Genomic DNA, 20,555 nt, shown 5'->3' with positions numbered 1-20,555 from the left:
ACCTCTCTCTCGCTGCACCACTCCTGGGGGGTAAGCTTTGTGGCAAGGTCAAGTGTAGGTCGACCGCCTTGAATCACTATCATCCACCTGTTGGAAGGCAGCTCAAAATGGAGCGAAGGGCCCGTGAGAGTGGACATGACTGCAGCACCCCAAGTATACTGTCGAGCTGTGGAAAGAGCAGGCATCAGCGGAAGAACCCGAAGCCAAACCAATTGTGCCAAGGGGCAATCCCACAGACAGTGTCGTTGACTCTCCAAAGGATGGCCACAGGCTACCGAAAAGCCATCGTGTACTAGCCAACTCCCAACTGCTGTAGCTCTGTGTGCAACAAGCCACTGGAACAAAGTGACTCTCCTCGGCTGTCTAGAATCCCACAACCGCTCCCAAAAACCTGACAGGAACTCAAGTGTGAGACCCTCCTCCTGCCAATGAAGTGCTACAGCAAGACGAGCCTCCCTCCGTGCTGCTAGTATGTGGCACGTCAATCGAATTGTGTACTGAAAGAATGGGATCCCAGGGTGATCGGCTGAAGAGAAGTGGTCTCTCCAGAAACACTCTCCAGGGTCCCACTGCTTTCGTGCCAGAGGGTAGCTCTCCCAAGCCTAGAGTCACTAGTGGCCTGTCTCAAGATCTGCAGGGTCAGGATCTATGACACGGGTCCTCCCCAAATGCCCAAAACTCGTATCCTCTAAAAGCAACACTCTGCAACCTGTGGAGCTTCTATTGAGACTCTATGAAGGCAACCCTCTCCCTGAATCTCAAAGAACATGTGGGGTACCGACTCCGAGCAATGTCGCGTGAAGGCCCCCATCCATCTCGGAGCTGCTATCTCTAGACGGGTGAGCCACTCAGCTGGTAGAGCCTTTTTAATGTCCAAACACATGCTCTACACCCTTCTCATGCCTCGTAGCTGGATGCTGTGAGCCTCCTCGGACAAACCTGAAAACTGAATCTAGTCACCGAGAGTGCGTGCTGGACCCTCTGCCATGGGACGCCAAGAAACTCAAGGCCTACTACCAACCAAGTGGCCTCTCTGAGTGCTGACCATGGGGTTCCAAACAAGGGGCTGTCTCCAGTGCTCCTCCGTGCAAGTGGGTTGATGCTGCTCTAGGTCACTCCTAAACTACTCCGAGGACCTAAGCAAGCTTGTAGCAAAACGGTCCTCCAACCTCCTGCTTAGACCAACTCTGCGCATCTCTGTAGAAATCTACTTGATGAAAGGGCTCCAAGGGCCTCCCACATGAGGCACTCAAGCTTGAAGCCGGTGAAGCAACAACTCCTTCCAGGGATCCTCCCCTGGATGACCACAAACTTCCCAAAAAGGGCTCTGCTCTACTGTGCTGGGTCGATGATCCCCAGACCCCTCTAAGAACATAGTAAGGTGATGACCTGCCAGGCTATTTTGGCCCGAGCGAGCTGGGTGTCGCGCCCTGACCAAAGAAAGTTCCTGATCAGCCTCTCCACCTCGCTGATACAATAGCTTGAGAAGATCCAGCAACACGTGATGTACCACATAGTAGCCAATACCTAGTTGGCCACTACGCCTCCGCCTACCAAAGAGAGCCATGCCAAACTCCAATGCAGCAACTTCCTCCTAATGGACATGAGGAGGGGAGCAGTCTGCTACTCAGGGGACAAGTCCAAGCCAACCTGACAACCCCGATATCGTATTGGAGTCCCTGGGGGGATCCACCTGAAGCCCTCACCTGGCGACGAATCAGGCGTAGGAGCACTGCAAACCCAGAAAGCCATTGTCTTTCTCCAGTTGATCAGTGTTCCTAATGCACAACAAAACACTTTTAGAGCGTGCTCACACCTATGCAGATAGGTCTCCTGGCCCTCCAAGTACAAGGTTGAGTCTCTAGCAGGCTACAGTGTCACTTTCACAAGACAGTTAGTACAGTTTGGACTTTACAGTTGGTCTTTGGTTGGTCGGTTCACACTGGACGGTCAGTTCACACTGGACGGACTTGCTAGGCACTAACACGTGGCAAGATATGGTGGTCTAGTGGACATCGTGGCTAGGTCACCACCACCACTCAATGGAGATAGATTTAGATGCTACCATTTATGAGCCGTTGGTGGCTCTTTATGGTTGTATATATGATGCGGTTTGGTCATGGGTATCTTTACGTAGTCGTCTAGAGTGAGTCTATACACACAGCACGTCTTCACCATCCCTGCACATCTGAGCCTTGATACCCCATTGTACTTGAGAGTCCTAGGCTGGAGCTGAGTGTGTTGCCACGCCAGAGTCTATATCAGTTCTTTGAGATAGTCGAGTCATTTGTTGTGGTCTACTGCTGCTGTTGTGTCTCTGTGAGCTCAGTTGTTGTCTATGTTTCCTGTTTTCAATTGGTTTTGAGTGAGATTTTCATGCACATTGCACTGAGGAGCACCCTCTGTAGTGAGCACGACACACTATCTGCGCTACAGGTGCTCTCATTTTGGCCATCACGGTGGCACCTCAACTGAAATCTCACTCTGTGAGGTACAAATCTTGAAGCTAGTGGGTCTATCTAGCTTTGCCTACCTTGCCTTCCACTGTTCTCCTCCTGGTCCAACTGATCTAGACCTCTCCCGCCCTAGTCATCTCTCGCCCTGGTCCAGCCAGTCCTCGTCCTTGGTCTAGTCCTCCTCGTCCCTAGTCTAGGGTCTAGTCACTTGCCTGGTCTAGTAGAGTCTAGACCAGTCTTCAGCCAGTTCAAGGTTTTCTTGCCCAAAGCTTGGTTGGATTGGTGGTTGCTGCATGACACATACAAGGCGGTCAGTCGAGCGTCAGAGCGCACTACTGAGTCCTCTGAAGTACTACAAAAGAAGACGACCCTTGGTACCTAGTAGAAGTCCATCCACCTCATCACCCATACCTCCACATACGACATCACCCATTCCTCCATCCAGTTCCACATCTTCCAGATCACCTTCTCCAGTAAAGCTCTCTCTTATTCTGCTACAGCAGGCTATTGAGAAACGGGCTCTTGAGCAAGGGGCCATGGAGGCTTTGGCAAGTGTTTTGGCCAAGGTGAACATCAAGTTCCCTACCTTCAAAGGACTCTCTTCAGAAGATGTTGACGACCATGCAAGGAGGTTTGTATCTCTCTGTAGGGGTCGTGGTCTTAACACAGAAGATGCTTATTTGGTACTCTTTCCATCTACCTTGGATGGCTTAGCAACAAATGGTACAGCCAGTTTGCAGAGAACCATTTTGCAACTTGGGCAGCCTTAAGACAACAGTTCTGTGCAGCATTCAGGCCAGGTGACTACCAGGAGAAGGTTTTGGATGAGTTGGCCAACATGGTGCTCCAGCCACACGAGACTTTTGCAGAGCTTATGACTAAAACCAAGTCTCTGGTTGCCAAGCTTCCCCAGCAACCCGGTGAATTTATGGTTAAGAAGTGGGTGGAGAAGGCGCTTCCCAAAACTTCTCAGCAAAAACTCCGAGAGAGTCTCCGATCCGACGCCACTCTGGAGGAGTTTATCGCAGCTGCTACTAGGATAGAGGGGACTAGGAAGCTGTTCACCAACCCCCCTCACATAGAGACTCCCTCTGTGTTTTCGAAAAGTCCTGCTGATCCATTAACTTCTTTGCGCAGAGAACTTGAAGCCCTAAAACTACAACGCTCTCTTCAAGAAGAGAAATCAATCTGTCTTAGACAAGAGAAACCACCACATCTTGAGGATTTGGATCAAATCAAGAGAGAGCTAGAAGAGCTTCGGTCTCAGCAGGAGACTAAAGCTATGGTATGGTGCAGCTCTTGTCGCTCTCGAGGACATCCTCCACAGGACTGTCCCCTTCGGGCTTATTGCCACTTCTGCAAAAAATCTCGGCACGAACACAAGGATTGCTACTATATCAACGGATTGCGGCAAATACAACAAAGTCTAGGTCCTTCTCTCCAACAAGGGCTAGCACCTGCATCCAACATGGTCTCACCCTATGGCCATCAAAACCCATTGCCACCTCTGTTGACAACACCTCCTATGCAGTAAGTATGCACAACAACTTTGCATCCCCAATCTTTTATCATGCTAGTACTCCTTCAGTTCCCCGAAGCTTCTACACGTCAGCATCCGGTCCCATGCAGCAAGGGCAGAGACCACCTCGCCCCTCCAATAGGCCAATTTTGTGCTATAGGTGCGGGGAGTATGGACATTATCAGAGCAAATGTCCCTTGCCAGAAGGGTGCCCTCCTTGCCGACACTGTCCTGAAGCTAAGGATCACTATACTAAGGACTACCCAAAACAACCAGCATCCACATCTGCAAGCACAAGCCAGGAACCAACAGGAGTTTACATTCCCAAAGCTTAACCTCATCACAATAAGCACCATTCCATAGGCCCCGCCTTCCACTCTTGTAGTTGCCTCTCGAGATGGGTTGAAGCAAGTGGAAGAGACGGCTGGTGTGCTCACACGGGCACAGAGAGCTGCTCTTGGTCTTAGCCTCCCTGGCGGTCCAATTTTTCCATCTCCAGTCACACAAATGAGTCAAACTCACTTAGTAGCTGACAAACCAACAAATAGTGCCAAGAGCCAACCTACCTCTCTTCTATCAGATATTGATGGTGCTTTCATGGAAGCAGTAGAAGACTTGCAGAAGCTTAAGATACTAGAGCAAGATCGGATCAAAGGAGAGAAGCCTACAGCAGAGTCTATCTTGAAAAACACCTTTCAGCAAGTGTCACTGTACGACATGCTTCGACTTGATGCAAATTTTAGAAGTGACACCCTTTCCATCATCCAGTCTCTGTACCCTAGTGCAGGGCCTAGTGGCGGACACCTACCTGTGCAGCCCTTGGAGTCCTACATGATTTTATATCCAGCTGCTCCCCTCACCGACCACAAAAGTCCTCGTCTCACTGTGTCTATTCTTGGGCATCAATTCTTAGGCGTCATAGTGGATGGTGGATCTGGGATGAATCTGATGCCAGAATTTACTATGTTGGCCTTAGGTCTGCAGCCTACCCGCCCTGCTCCAATCACTGTTACATTGGCAGACTAGAGAACAGTCTACCCGGTGGGCATAGTAGAGAAGGTGCCTCTGATGGTACAAGACTTCACATTTAGCTTGGATTTTATGGTGGTGAGTCTTCCTCAAGGGAGGGAGGATTTCCTTTGCTGATTGGTAGACCATGGTTGAGGCATACTAAGGCCCTTCATGATTGGGGAAATGACGCCATGTGGATACATACTCCTGGCTCCCCATGCAACCAATTCGGCTCGAAGGAGATATGGATCCAGTGGTTCATCACAGCTCATTGTCAGTACAGTCCAACCCCGACCCTGAGCAGCCCATCCCACCTGACGGGTCTGACGAAGACCTGCTGCAGTGGTTGCAAGCTACCACCTCGATGCCATGCTATTTCGTCTCTATTCAAAACCCACATGTGCCGGTAACACTCTCTCTCCCAGCTCCTCAGGCGGACACCAATGTCCCAAGCCCTATAGCAGAAAGTGTGTCAGTTGAAGAAGTGTGTTAGTCCCTAATTCCCACGATTCAAATATTCCTCTGATGGAAGCCGTCGGCCTTGGTGAACCTATAACACATCACCGAAGGGGGAAGAGATCTCCGCTGCATGAACTCGCCAATGATTTCCCCCTTCCTGTACCATCGCCAAGGTCGGACATCCTGCCCCCCTCAAAAGCACTTTGCTATGTCTGTGTCTAAAGATTTACCCTTCGAGGAGCTTCCACTAGGATGGTGACAAGAAGAGTATGCAGAGTTTCCAATCGATCAAACACCAGCACATGATGTCTCGAAGCTCCAAGAGGCAGCTCACTTCTCAACTTCTGAAGTATCCTCCACAGTTACACCTCCTGACCCGGTCAAAAAAAAGTCAACCTGAGCGACCCTGACAACCCTCAGCATGTCCTCTTAGCAGCTTGGTTATGGGAGCATCCCGCATTACTTGATCAGGTAGTTTCTTTTAAACACTCTTTTAAGGATGTTTTTGCTTGGTCCTACAAGGATTTGGAAGGGATCCCACCAAAATTGGGTCTCCACACTATCCCTCTGGTTGAAGAGACTAAGCCTGTCAGAGGCCGAGCTTACAAGCTCAACCCAAAATATGCAGAGGCTGTCAAGTCAGAGCTCGAAAAAATTCAAGAGGCAGAGATCATTGTACCTGTGGAGCACTCTGAGTGGTTATCACCCATGGTGATAGCGCCTAAGAAGCAATCCAATAAAATCCGCATGTGCGTAGATTACCGCGCTCTGAACAAGGTAACTATCCTAGATGGTTTCCCACACCTTTCACAGAGTGTGTGCTCGAAGATGTAGCAGGGCATGTGTTGTACAGTTTTATGGATGGGTTCAGTGGATACAATCAATTGGGCATCCATCCGGGTGATCAGCTTAAAACGGCCTTTGCGACTCCCTGGGGTATTTTTATCTACACTAGGATGTCGTTTGGGTTGAAAAACGCTCCACCTTCCTTCAATCGAGCAGTATATCTTATATTCTGTCCTTTACTTACGGATCATCTTCGCATCTTCATGGACGATTTTTCGACCTTCTCAGGTGCCCAATGTTCAATTCTAGTGGAAAATCTAGAGGAGCACCTCGCTCAGCTCTCTGCTGTCTTCCTCATGTGCAGAGAGGCACAGCTAAAGCTCAATCCTAACAAATGTCACTTTTTGGTCACTGAGGGCACACTTCTAGGCCATGTGGTATCTGCCAAAGGTTTAGCACCTGACCCAGAGAAGATCGTGGCAATCTTGAAGTTACCACCTCCCATCAACCCGAAAAGGTGTTCAGAGCTTTGTAGGCCACACAAGCTATCATCGCAGGTTCATATGAATGTATGCACAGGCGGCTCAACCATTGACCCAACTCACTAGTGCTACAGTACCCTTTAAATGGTCAAAACCTAAGGTTGAAGCATTTGAATACCTCAAAAAGCGCCTCACTGAAGCACCTATTTTAGTGGCTCCAAATTGGTCTCTCCCTTTTCATGTGCAACGTTTTCCGGTCTTCTTTATGTGGGTCAGATACTGGGCTTATTGGACCTTGTGGAGTCAGCGCAATGCTTACATGTTCCATCGTACTCATGCAGACCCATTCCCACTCTTCAAGCTTTCTCTTAGGCAATCGTTATGGTTTGGTTTGGAAGTTGCTGATATCACTTTAGAGATGCATCAGCTTTCATATGAATGTTTTTAGCTACTCTCTACAGTTGAGTAGTTTTGTGCTCTTGTATATCACCCTTTCAGTGGGTTTTCCTCGCCTTGAGGTTTCACACTAGTAAATTAATCAAATCGGTTTACAAAAAAAGTGTGTGTGTGCGGGGGGGGGGGGGGGGGGGGGGATTTGTTGGGTGCGGCTAGTGTGGATCTTGCAAGTATTCCAATCCATGGTATTTTATCTAAATAAATTATTTCAGCAGTTAGCTCAAGGCCTTGTAGAGCTCCAATACAAATGCATTACGATCAAATGGACAAAGCAAGAAAGCTACTTCTGAATTCTTGAAGTATCTTTATTCCATGATCTATTTTTGCAATTTAATGAGAAGAATTAATCCCTTCACTCAAGCCCAGCATGACTTCACAACAAAAGCAATAAAGTTTGGGCAAACAAAGCAAGAGGAATTCTGAATGCTAAAAAACAGGCAAAAAGATTTAGAGCAAGTGAAGAACCCAGGACGATATAAAAGCAATCAATACGTGAGCCCCTTGCTTATCAAAAGTATTATTTGATCTAGTAGGCCCACAGCTAGTCAGGCTGCAGCTAATCTCAATATGATGGACAACGTTGATCAGTAAAAACGAGCAAGCAGAGAGTAAAAAAGAACATACATAAGAATTAGGCAGTAGCAAGTACAGCCACACTTGCATTAAACTACACCACCAGCTAGACATTGAGACATGACAAATAGTACACATGAACAGAACAACCCCAACACTTGATACCCATCCCTAGGCCCAGGAGAACAGAAAAACGAAAATATCTTTAAGCACCAAATGTCTACCTGAGCTTCCAACATGCGTTTTGATAAAGATTCATAAGCCACTTGTGAATCTTGCAATTCACGCTGCAGTTCTGCATTGCTTGCTTCTAGCCATGCAATCCTCTGCTGGTTGACATGTCAATAAATTGAAGTGACTTTCAAAACCAAGGACAATCCAACAGGCATAAATAAGCACACAACTCTTGTAAGATTTATATAACCTGAGTATCTAAAGCAGTGCTTCCAACTGCACGAGCACATACAAGCTCAGCTTGCAACAGCTCAAGCTGTTGCCTCATCCTCTGCAGTTCTGCAGCAATTGGGTCACGATTTACCTACACACATACACAACTCTACACTGAAAATAATGTTTTCATTGAGCAGGACTTCATGAAATCTCTAAACTTTAGTTCTTTTGCCATAAAAGAGTTAGAAGCGTATACTATGGGCTTGTTCTGAATGTTTCGGGCACGATTAGCATACTTCAATGTGTTTAGTGTCTCCTCAGCATTGGCATCTGCTGGGCTGACACAGGCTGTTCACACAGATGTGTTAACTGGATCAGAAGCAGGGAATAGTTCCAATTATGATGATAAATTTTGACATCCCTACAAGTGCAGGATGTAGACACAATATTTACATGTGCAACATGTGCAGTTGCCTAATGTTAAACAAGTTTTTTTTATTTGTGCATGTCAGAAGTAGCCCCTGACAAAACTTGACAAGTTGATTTTTTTATTTTTTATTTTTTTTTGGAGGGGGGGTTGGGGTGGGTTTTGGGGGGGGGGGGGGGGGATGAGGGGCAACAAAAGCATGAATAACATGCCTAATGACACACTGTCTGTACATTCAATTTTTTGTTTTCTTTAACTAAAAATACATGCCATTATATTCAAGAGACACACCACAAAAATGCAAGGAGAAATTGTATAAGTGAAGGAATGTTCGAAGACATCCACCATGCAGGTTTAAACTCTTATGTAGGCTGAGCACCTCATCTTGCACAATTGAGCTGTCGTCAATGTCTTTAAAGAAATCCCTCAACCCCTTTGCTTTCAAAGGTAGTTAACAAGGTACTCCCACTCTCTTAGCAACCTACGTTAAATTTGACACCAGATCAGGCTTCTCTCCTCCTTGTCTTTACATAAAACAGTATACCAGATCTCACTTAAAGGTATGGTGGTAGCTAACACTAACATCTCGTGCATCTATGTGAAGCATTGGTAATGCAAAGGCCCTACCCTGGATGAATATGGCGATTTTTGCATCATCAAAAGCTACAGAAGAGGAATGCTCCATCCCCAGGTGATGTATCCCACGTTGAGTATGTGCAACATGTGCAGCTTCCTAATGTTCACATTTTGAATACAGAGAATAGCATATTGCTTGCAGTGTGCACCATCACATAACTAGCAAGGCCTCATTAGAAAATTAACATTGGACAGGACCATTGCCATCTATGAAGGGAGATATCCACAACCACGAGGACCATGTTTGCAGTTTCCTGATTTGAGCCATCATCCCCACCAACGAAAGAATAGTGCACACTGGCCAACCGTCTGTCCCTCTCCAAGCACTCAATGATAGAAACACTTTGCTGAGCAGAGACTATTCCCACAACATGTCAGATGTAGTCTGCAGCTTCAAATTCATTCAAGTTCTTTTTCTTTTCTTTTCTAGATAGGGGTTTCATATGCATTTGCGATGCCTCACAATGAGAAATATCATCATCAGTTGCACCTTGTTCTGTCCATGAGCTCTTTTGGCCTTCAAGAGATGTTAATATATATTTCTTGCATTCTTCCTTTGAACAGAAAATGGGCTTCATTGACAATTCCAATAGCTGCCTATGGGGCAGAGAAGTTTTTCAGTACCACCACCATGTAGTGTACCAAAACTCTGGCATCAAGAGAATACAACTAGTAGATAATCAAAAAAGTTGAGATCCCAAGGCTAAACAGGATTGTGTACAAAATAAGGAGAAGAACCCTGACAAAGAGGGTAACAAGGGCCCTGGCAAACCTACAATACTAAGGAGAAAGGGCTCCAAGAGAGCTCTAAAAGATAAGGCCCCTAAAAGGATACAAAACAAAGGTATGGCCAGAAACGGAAAGATCGACTCCAAAAGACTAGTTACAAGAACAATAAAGCTACCCCTACCAAGGGATACATGATTGTGCCAAAACCTGGCCAGATGTGGGAAAGGAAGCAAACAAGAGACAGCACCAAATGTGCATGTGCAGATCAAGCAGTCATTGATGCCAAAACACCACAATCCTCACTACTTTCAACATATACCTCTCAAAACAATGTAGCCCACACGTGGCTAAAGGTTGCTCCCACCAAGGCACTTGAAAGAGTCATGAAACACCTACCTTAGAAGATATGGCAGTTGATCGCCCAAAGTGGCCTTCATGCAAGGAAAACACAGTACTCACCATCGCAACCATGCAGACACCACCAAACTGCAAGGTGAAAGTGTCACAAGCTGCTGACATGTCAAGCCACTGAAGGACGGAGCCAACCTGCAGATCTCCGTCGAGAAGCCTAAACCCTAGAAACAGCAGAAGAAGTTTCACCAACTTGCAAAGTTTGGCCAAGAGGCCTATTTTTAAAGAAGAGTTCCCACCAACTTATGGGACCCCATCCGGCCGATGCGACCCAAGGGACCTAAAGCCCTTAAAATAAAACGGGACCGCACACACACTCAATCTCTTGCAAAGAAGGTGATGACGTGGCAGTTGTACGAACGCTCGTGATTTATGTTGATGACGTGGCAGGCTTTACGAACTTCCGCGAATTGCGCTGGCAAGTGCTGACATGGTAGTTGTACGGAATTCCCTGTTTTGCGCTGGAAACTTTTGGAAAAGATGTTTTTGAACCAAATGCTTTTGAGTTTGAAGCTTTTCCTGTAACTGCTTTTCATAGGCCAAGGGGCTTTAGATATGTGCCATGGGCTCAATCTCTGGCTCCCGCATGGAGGTGCAGAGCCTGGAGTATCGGCGTTGTACCGAGTTCAAGCAATATAAAGAAATACCGAAAGGGACGCCAAGGTTTGGGGCCGGTGCTCTCTTGCGGTGGAATTTCGCCACTCCCCGTCTCGTGTGTCACGCATCTCTATCAGTTCAGTTGTTATTGAAGTGCTAAAAGTTTTTTCAGTCTGTTGTTCCGTTGACACGTGATGCCTGTCTCGTGACAAGAAGAACTGCCACAACTATGAAGAAGAGTTTTTGGGCCCAAGAGAGTTGGAAGGGAAATAGTGGAGGAAAACTGCTAGAGATAACCAGCACACCGCCATATCAAAGGGAGCATGAAGAATTGCCAAGCCTATATCGTCACACCATCAATACGAATGTACAAGAGATGGTACCTATAGCAAGGTCAACAAGGAGCAGATAGAAGTGGAGTGAAGGTTGTGTAGCCCATGCTACCACAACACTTCCTTAGGAGCAACACCACCACCAAAACGACCAAGTAGCACAAGCAAGAGAACCTACCTCCTCCCACACACACACCTTTTTTTTCATTGATATTTTGTATTATTGGTAAGAATCCTCATGTAGCGCGGATAATGTGTCGTGCTCTCTACAGTGTGGGTGCCCCTCAGTGCAATGTGCGTGACAATCTCACTCAAACAAATGGAAACTCTCTCAAACAGAATGAAACACAGAAACAATGGATAACAACAGAGACACAACAGTGGACCCGAACATGTGGACTCGACTAGCTCAAAGAACCATGTACAGACTCTGGCGTGGCAGCACCCTCAGCTCCAGCCCAAGACTCACAGGTACAAATGGGGTGTCGAGGCTCAGATGTGCAGGGATGGTGAAGCAGTGCTCTGTGTAAGACTCGCTCTAGACGACTACGTACAAGATAATAGAACTGGCCCAAAACGACTACTCATATGTACAACCATAAGAGCCACCAACGGCCCATAAATGTCCAGCCAGCTAATTCTATCTCCAAACTGAGTGGTGGTGGTGACCTGGCCACGATGTCCACTAGACCACCGTAGGTACCCTGCCACGTGTCACTCCCAGCACAAAGGGTCCGTCCAGTGTGAACCAAACCAACTGTAGCTAACTGTCCAGCTGCCTGTCCTGTGAAGTGACTGTAGCCCTACTACAGGTTGCCCGCCACAAGACCGCTCACCGTCTCGGTGAGAGGAAGACTGAAACTGTGAAAGAAAACTACTAGTATGTACAATGGTGAGTTCCTGAATCTGTTATCCAAGAGATAAGAGTGGTGGCCACTGCTGCATCCGAAGTATCAGTCTCTGGAGGTGGAGCCATCAAATGGATTGTGGGGCCTTGCTGTATGCGAGCTCTCCTGTCAATAAGTGTGTTTCCTGAGAAATGACCAACCACCTGCTGCTGAGCAGATGGTAGCACCTGTCCTGTAGTGTACTGAGGACGTCGAGTAACACAGCCATGTCGATGTGCTACAGCAACTCCATCACAACAAGTCATATTTTGCATCTGAGGCAATGGTGAAGACTGAAACCCCTGAGGAGGAGGATATTGTTGTTGTTGTTGATTGTAGTACTGAACGGGAACTGGAGTCTGTGAGTAAAGTCCCATAAACTGCTGAGAAGGACCCGTTGTTGCATGCTGCACTGGTGTACCTGCTCAAGTCCACCCATATCCCGTACCCATCATCGTAGGCTGCGTTGCCCTATTTTCCTGTAACAGCAATTCTCTAAATCCTTGTAGTTGATTCTAAAGGTCACTAATCACTTGAGACTTTAACTTCACGGCCTGCTGGAGTGCGAAAATAGTGGCATCCCTATCCGCGATGGCGCTCTCAGCAACCTTCAGAGCTCCCTCCATAGCTGCGTAAGTAGCTGCGTGACGCTGGTGTGTGGCTGCTAAACGCTCTGCTCCCAGCTCAATGGTGGCAATGGCTTGCCTAGACTCCTGCAATATATCCTCCGATAGTCGAAAAAATGATGTAGAGTCCGACCCTGTGGAAGGTCTTGTAACAGTGTCAGGGTGGAGAGAGCTGGCAAGTGGTACAGCTGGTGGGACTGGTGCGACAAGTGGCACTGCTCGTGGTGGACTAGGCGCATGCCTCTCTGTCGAAGTAGAGTTGGTGGGAGGTGTTGCCGCAGGACTAGACATAGGAGAAGAAGCAACTGCCACTGGGACGTGGGAGCTAGACACTGTGGTAGGGGTAAAAATAGCAGCAGTAGAGAGAGGAACACACACTGTAGAAGCCACAACTGTGACATGCATAGTGTGATCTGCACCACCCGAACTTACCATCGAATCAATAGCGACCGTATGCGAGGAACGTCGAACTGGTTGCTTCACTCAAAGCTGTTGGCTTTCCGAAACTGGTAGGGATACTAAAGATTCTATTGTGTCCTTCACTACCTTTGCTCTCTTTTTCTTTGGCTTTTCAGATAGATCCATTGTTTGTTCAATATCTTTCTCTTTTTCCCTTAGAGCTTTTACGCCGCATCGCCGCATCCACATCCATAGGACTAACAGGTATATTAATGACCCAGGCCAACATCGGAGCTGCGAAGCATTGAAAGCTAGATTGCACAGATTGCACCTGAGCTCTGAATCTTTTTGCCCGCGACTGTAAAGAGGTAAATAAAATTTTATGAAAGCCACACGGGATGGTGTGGATGAGGCAGTACAGGCCTTCGCAGTGCGAGAATATAGTAGGCACGTCACATCTGGCCTTGCCTTTGCCCTGGCTGACTTTAGGATCTCTGACCAAAAAGTAATACTTGAAAATGGCCCAGAGCTTTTTATTCCTTGCATAGTCAGCATGACTCGTACTAAGTAGCTCTTTGCATGCCTCGATTGTCGCATCTTTCGAAAGTTGTGAATAGGTGCGCGTAGCCGGTTTTACTGTAGGAAAGGTTGTCATCCCCAAAGCGTTACCTATTCGTGTAGCAGTCATGGGGTGTCCTCTGACTTTGGGAAAAAACTTGAGGAGTGCATGCACCATATCCATGGGAATATCAGAAGGCAGATCGGTGTCTGCTAATGCTGACAGACCTAGCTTGTGTAGCTGGTCTTTTGATAAGACTTCTCGAAGCGACGGATGAGGCTGCTGCAGATGGAAGTTCAGTGTGAACTTGGTTTGGGTCTTGGAAGAAGGAGGCCGAGGAATTTGATGACTCAATACCTGCATGATGGCTTTCCTCTTCTTTTGGTTCTTTACAGCTTCTTCTTCATCATCCTCTTCCTCTTCCTCTTTGCTAGACGATTCTGAGTCGGAAGCAGAGCTTGAGTCGGACGCCTTGTAATTTTCATCACTGTGATCAGTGGAAGAAACATCGATGAGGCCATGGCTGGAGGTATCCACATCCTCTTCCTCTGCAGAACTTTGGGATGTCTCAGTTGGCCTCTCTGGAGAGAGAGCTTTCTTCTTCCTTACTTGTTTGCTTTTACGAGCCATCGTAAAGCTAGCTCCCTGTCTTGGTCAATGTGCAGTGTGCAGGGTGAACTCTGGAACGCCCAGATGGAGAGATGAGAGATGTAGCGCTGTAGTTGGAGTATACTGTTTTCCAAAATCTGTACGTGAAAAAGCTTGATTAAGCAAGAAGCGAGAAGCATGTACTTTCAAAAAGCGATGGCCTGTACTTTCACAAGCGATGGAAAAAGCAAAGCTGACGATCAGGCAAAGCGATCCCAAAGCTGACGATGCTTTCAACAAAGCGATGGATGCAGTTTGGGCGAGGGGATTTGGGTAGGGTAAGGGCGAGGGAAGTAAGGCGGTGGTTGGGTTGCGTAGGGGCGAGGGTTGCAAGGAGGAGGGTAGGGGCGAGGGTAGAGAGAGTGGGTAGGGGCGAGGGGTTGAGGGTGGATATGGGCGAGTGCTTTGGGTGGATAGGGGCGAGGGGATGAGAGTGGATATGGGCGAGTGTATGTGAGAGGGTAGGTAGGGGCGAGCAGTAAGGCGAGGGTAGGTAGGGGCGAGGGGGTTGGGATAGGGTAGGGAGAGTGGGTAGGGGCGAGGGGTTGAGGGTGGATATGGGCGAGTGCTTTGGGTGGATAGGGGCGAGGGGATGAGAGTGGATATGGGCGAGTGTATGTGAGAGGGTAGGTAGGGGCGAGGGGGTTGGGATAGGGTAGGGACGAGGGGAGTGTGAGAGGGTAAGTAGGGGCGAGGGGGTGTGAGAGGGTAGGGGCGAGGGGCAAGGGAGGGTAGGTAGGGGCGAGGGGTTTGGGAGAGTAGGGTAGGTAGGGGCGAGGGGGGTTGGGATAGGGTAGGGGTGAGCAGCAAGGGAGGGTAGGTAGGGGTGAGGGGCAAGGGAGGGTAGGTAGGGGCGAGGTGGTTTGGGATAGGGTAGGGGCGAGCAGCAAGGGAGGGTAGGGTAGGTTAAGGCCGCAGTGAGCGTGAGCAGGTACAAAGTGCGAGCAGATACAAAGAGAGGACAATTTTTGAGCAGGTACAAAGTTCGAGCAGATACAAAGAGAGGACAATTTTGACTCCAGATAAAGAAGGGTATTAGTAGATTAAGGTTCGCAATAATGTTTACTTAGCAAGCTTTGGAGCACAAAAGGACAAAAGGACAGAACTCTATGGCCCCTTCCTGCAGCAAAGCTGAAATTTTAATGGCACCAAAGGTTTTCTGCTGCTATTGGAATCAAAATTTCTTTGACATAAACTCTGCCATATTCTTCACATAGACATTATTGCATTGGGAGTCTCATCAAGTCCTTGATTACATATTGTTCACTGTCTCAATCGCCATCTAAGCAGATTCCACTTTTTCAAACTGAACAAAACTACTCCAACGAGAAGCTTGATGGAAAGCTTAACTGGAAGGACCTTAATACTTAACTGCAAATAACACTGAGGATAGAAACAATTAGCGGAGTGACTGATTAGAGGAGGAGTGACCGGACTGTAGAGGTTCCCTATAATACCCAATTACCAGGACTTAGTGGAGAAAAGATATCTTAGAGGAAAGGCGGAAACTTACAGACATAGCAGAAACTGAGACAGTAACAGAACATCCATTCTTGTGGAAAGCTAGTGGGGAGGAGAGCAAAACTGAGACAGTAACAGAACACCCGTTCTGATGGAAAGATAGTGGGGAGGAGAGAGATGGGACATAGAACCTACAGATGGCGGAATAGGTGCAGACCCTTTACTCAGAGGAGTAATAGCACTTGATTCTGGAGCCATTTACCAGTGGCAAAGGAACGCCTTCCAAAGTGACTAACTGGACAGCCCCCTGTGGCAAAATCTCCTGTACTATGAAGGGCCCTTGCCAGGCTAGAACCAGCTTCTTTGCTTTTTTCAAATATTTTGCCTAATAGAGTAGCACTAGTGTGCCTTGCGTTATTTTCAGCTTTCTGAGGCGGCGATCATGCCATGCTTTGCGACGAAGTTTCTCCGCTTGCAGAGCATGTGAAGCTAAACGGCGGCTTTCATCTAATAAGGTGAGACGGGATATAGAAGCATATTCCATGTCCCAACTTGCACGCGGACTGCCCACCCTAGGGGATCCGGAGTTGAACTCAAATGGAGCTATGGCTTCCAAACCAAAAGCGAGTTGAAAAGGCGTTTGATTCGTTGTTGCTTTGAAAGATGTGCGGTATGCCCAAAGAGTGCCGTACACAGCCTGAGCCCACGATGCTGGATGGAGATGACATGCTTTCCTCAGGAGTGCGATCAGAACCTTGTTGGTGCTCTCGGCCTGTCCATTGGCTCTAGGGTAATAAGAGCACGACTTGCGATGAAAAATCTTGTAATTGGCCAGCAAAGTTGAGATCAGGTCATTGACAAAATGATTGCCCCTATCACTGGTGATCTCTAAGGGACATCCAAATCTGCATAAAATATTTTCATATAAAAATTTGGCTATTGTATTGCCAGTGCAATCTACTGTCGCCACTACCTCTGCCCACTTTGTTGCATAGTCTGTAGCCACTAGCAGATATTTACGATTACCTGGTTGAGCCGTGGGATATATTGGACCCACAAAGTCCAAGCCCCATCTCTCAAAAGGTAGCCACGCCATCGAGACCTGCAGAGGACGGTTGGATTGCTTACTTGGCTTCGGCCCACAGCGCTGGCACACATCACAAACCTTAGAATATGCTATTGCATCCTTAAAAACATAGGGCCACCATAGACCACTCTGTAGAATCTTCTGGGCGGTGATGTGACCAGGCTAATGGCCACTAGTGGGACCATTGTGGGCATCCTCCAGAATATGCTCCACCTCATGAAGCGAGACACAACGCTTCAGAACACCATCTGGTCCCGATTTGTAGAGCTGGCCCCCAATCAGAGTGAAAGGCCTGGACTTCAACAACAATCTCCTCTTCTGCAGTGGAGATGCCTTCTCTGGGTATAGCCCAGTAGATAGAAAATGTAAGACCTCGCCGTACCATTCCGGTGTTGTATCGATTTTAAAAAGACTGCTATCTAGAAAGTCATCCGCAATCCTGATAGCTTCTTCACCTGTGTGAATGCGAGAGAGGTGGTCAGCCATTACATGATGCTTACCAGGATGGAGTACCACTTCAAAATCAAACTCTTGGAATAGGAGGAGCCATCGCCATAGTCGACCTGCGACCTGTGGCTTATTAAGCAGATAGCGCAAGGCATGGTGATCAGTAATAATTGTGAAGTGGACCCCAAGCAAATAGTGACGAAATTTTTGTAGAGCATACACTATAGCCAAACCTTCCCTCTCTGTGGTGCTATAGTTGCGCTCTGCTTTGGTGAGCAGGCGACTTGCATAATGTACAGGGCGATCCAAGTTGAACTCTTTGCTAGGCTGAGTCAGCACAGCACCCACAGCCAGCAGACTGGCATCTGTATGCACATGAAAAGGTAGGGCCCAATCCAAGGCAACTAGAATAGGCACTTCAGTGAGGCGTTTTTTGAGGTATGCAAATGCTTCGGCCTCGGGTGTTGACCACTGGAAGGGAACAACAGCACTGGTCAGCTAGGTCAATGGTTGAGCCACCTGTGCATACATACGTATAAACCTGCGATGATAGCCGGTGTGGCCCACAAAGCTCTGAACACCTTTGGGATTTATGGGAGGAGGTAACTTCAAGATGGCCACTATATTCTCTGGGTCAGGTGCTAAACCTTGAGCAGACACCACATGGCCCAACAGTGTGCCCTCTGTGACCAAAAAATGACACTTGTTCGGATTGAGCTTCAAACGTGCCTCTCTACACCTGAGAAAGACTGTAGAGAGCTAAGCAAGATGCTCCTTTAGATTTTCTACTAGGGTCGAACATTGAGCACCCGAGAAGGTGGAAAAGTCGTCCATGAATATGCGAAGGTGATCAGTAAGCAGAAGACAAAAGATGAGATATACTATGCGATTGAAAGAAGGCGGTGCATTTTTAAGCCCAAAAGACATTCTAGTGTAGATGAAAATACCCCAGGGAGTCACAAAAGCTGTTTTGATTTGGTCGTTAGGATGTATTCCTAACTGATTGTAGCCGCTGAACCCGTCCATAAAACTATACAGTACATGGCCACCAACGACATCTTCGAGGACTCTCTCAGTGAAAGGTGTCGGAAATCCATCCGGGATTGTGACCTTATTGAGAACCCGGTAGTCGACGCAAACTCGAATTTTGTTGGACTGCTTCTTTGGGGCAATAACCATAGGGGACAACCATTCTGAGTGCTCTACTGGTACAATAATACCTGCTTCTTGCATTTTTTCCAACTCGATTTTGACTGCTTCTGCATACTTGGGATTCAGTTTGTAAGCCCGTCCTCTGACCGGCTTAGCACCCTCAACCAGAGGAATTGTGTGGACTCCTAGCTCTGCTGGGATTCCTTCCAAATCGTGGTAAGACTAGGCAAACACATCCTTGAAAGAGCGCACGAAAGAGATTACCAGGTCGAGAAGAGCACAGTGATCCCATAACCAAGTGGCTAACAAGATGGGCTGATGGTTGTCAGGACCGCCTAGGTTGACCTCTCTGATTGGGTCAGGCCGTGCAGTGGGCGAGGCTGCGTCAGGGAGAGAAGACCGTGCGGCCTCTGTTAGCTTCTGGACATTATGAGCTGGCGTCTAATCAATGTTGAAATCAGCATACTCTTCCTGCAACCATCCTGATGGAAGCTCTGCAAATGGTAAATCCTCAGATACCTCATAGTGCTCCGGCATGGGTGGAGAGTCAGATGGAGTAGAGGCTAAGGAAGGAGCTGGGGTGTTGGCCAACTCTTGCAAGGGAGACTTCTTCCCCCTTCTATGGTGGGTTAGAGGCTCACCCAGGCCAACGGTTTCCATCAAGGGACCCTCTGAAGGATGGGCACCAGAGACCGGTCCACTTGGATCTGGGTCACTTGGCTGACTGGGATTACTGGCTTCAGCTGTAGCTTCAGGTGTAGGATCAAGGGGAGAGGGTGAATCTGTTGGTAAAGGTTGAAGAGAGACTACATAGCATGGCATCGAAGAGGTAGCTTCTAACCACTACAGTAAGTCTTCATCGGACCCATCAGGAGGGACCGGCTGCTCCAAGTCAGGGTTGGACTCTACTGACAAAGAGCTATGCTGAACGACCGGATCCATACCTCCTTCGAGACGAATTTGTTGCATAGGAGAGCCAGGAGTATGTATCCACATGGCGTCATTTCCCCAGTCGTGAAGTGCTTTCGTATGTTGCAACCATGGCCTACCAATCAGCAAGGGATAACCTCCCTCTACCTGGGGAAGATTAACTACCACAAAATCCAAGTTGAAAGTGAAATCTTGTACCTTCAGAGGCACCTTGTCGACTATGCCCACTGGGTAGACTGTTCTCTAATCGACCAATGTAACAGTGAAAGGAGCAGGTCGGGTAGGCTTTAGACCTAAGGCCATCATAGTGAATTCGGGCATCAAATTGATTCCACATCCTCCATCAACGATGACGCCGGATAGCTGGTGCCCAAGAATAGATACAGTAAGACGAGGACTTTCATAATCGGTGAGGGGAGCAGATGGATAGGAAATCAAATAAGACTCTGAGGACTGTACAGGGAGGTGCCCGCCACTAGGCCCAACCCCCGGGTATAGAGACTGAATGACTGACAGGGTGTCACTTCTAAGTGTTGCGTCAAGCTTTAGCATGTTGTATAGTGACACCTGCTGAAAAGTATTTTTCAAGATGGCTTCTATTGTGGGCTTGACGCCTTCGAACTGAGCTCCCTTTGGGACCTTCATCTGTTCCAAGTCAGCCACTGCTTCCAAGAAGGCTCCATCAATGTCAGATAACAGGGAAGTTGGTTTGCTCTGAGCAATTTTGAAGGACTCGTCCTTTGGGTCAAATAGACCAGCTTGAGGAAGTGGGGATTGGCGAGGTGGACCTGTGGGCAGACTGAGACCAAGAGCTGCTCTTTGTGCCCGAGTAAGGACACCAGCAGGCTCCTCCACTTGCAGCGGCTTAACCACATGAGTAGCAGGTGATGGTTGAGGCACGGTGTTCAGAGTAATCAAGTTTATCTTCGGGAAGGTGAATTCTTGCTGGTTCTGAGTCGAGCTTGAAGACGTGGATGCCCTTTGCGTGGGACAATCCTTACTGTAGTGATCCTTCGAATCAGGGCAATGACGACAAGGAGGGGACCCCTCAGGTAAAGGACACTTGCTCTGATAATGCTCATATTCTCCGCATCC

General features: G+C 47.9%; 1 protein-coding gene across 7 annotated transcripts in view; it reads right to left on the bottom strand.

Moving 5' to 3' along the window:
- The window catches only part of LOC147426649 (kinesin-like protein KIN-4A), a 241,381-nt gene that overhangs the window by 105,953 nt on the left and 114,873 nt on the right, over positions 1–20,555 (bottom strand). For all 7 annotated transcript variants that reach the window (XM_086497867.1, XM_086497868.1, XM_086497870.1 and 4 more), the window contains 3 exons: positions 8,389–8,480; positions 8,167–8,280; positions 7,967–8,068 (listed from right to left, as the gene is read on the bottom strand). In XM_086497867.1, coding sequence (XP_086353993.1) covers positions 7,967–8,068; positions 8,167–8,280; positions 8,389–8,480 — 308 coding nt within the window. The remainder of the gene's footprint in view (positions 1–7,966; positions 8,069–8,166; positions 8,281–8,388; positions 8,481–20,555) is intronic.

This window comes from Adiantum capillus-veneris, chromosome 24 (assembly GCF_014529385.1).
Source record: "Adiantum capillus-veneris isolate H3 chromosome 24, ASM1452938v2, whole genome shotgun sequence".
Taxonomy (NCBI): Eukaryota; Viridiplantae; Streptophyta; class Polypodiopsida; order Polypodiales; family Pteridaceae; genus Adiantum; species Adiantum capillus-veneris.
Note: the sequence above shows the minus strand (reverse complement) of the source record. Positions and strands in the feature narration are given on the sequence as shown.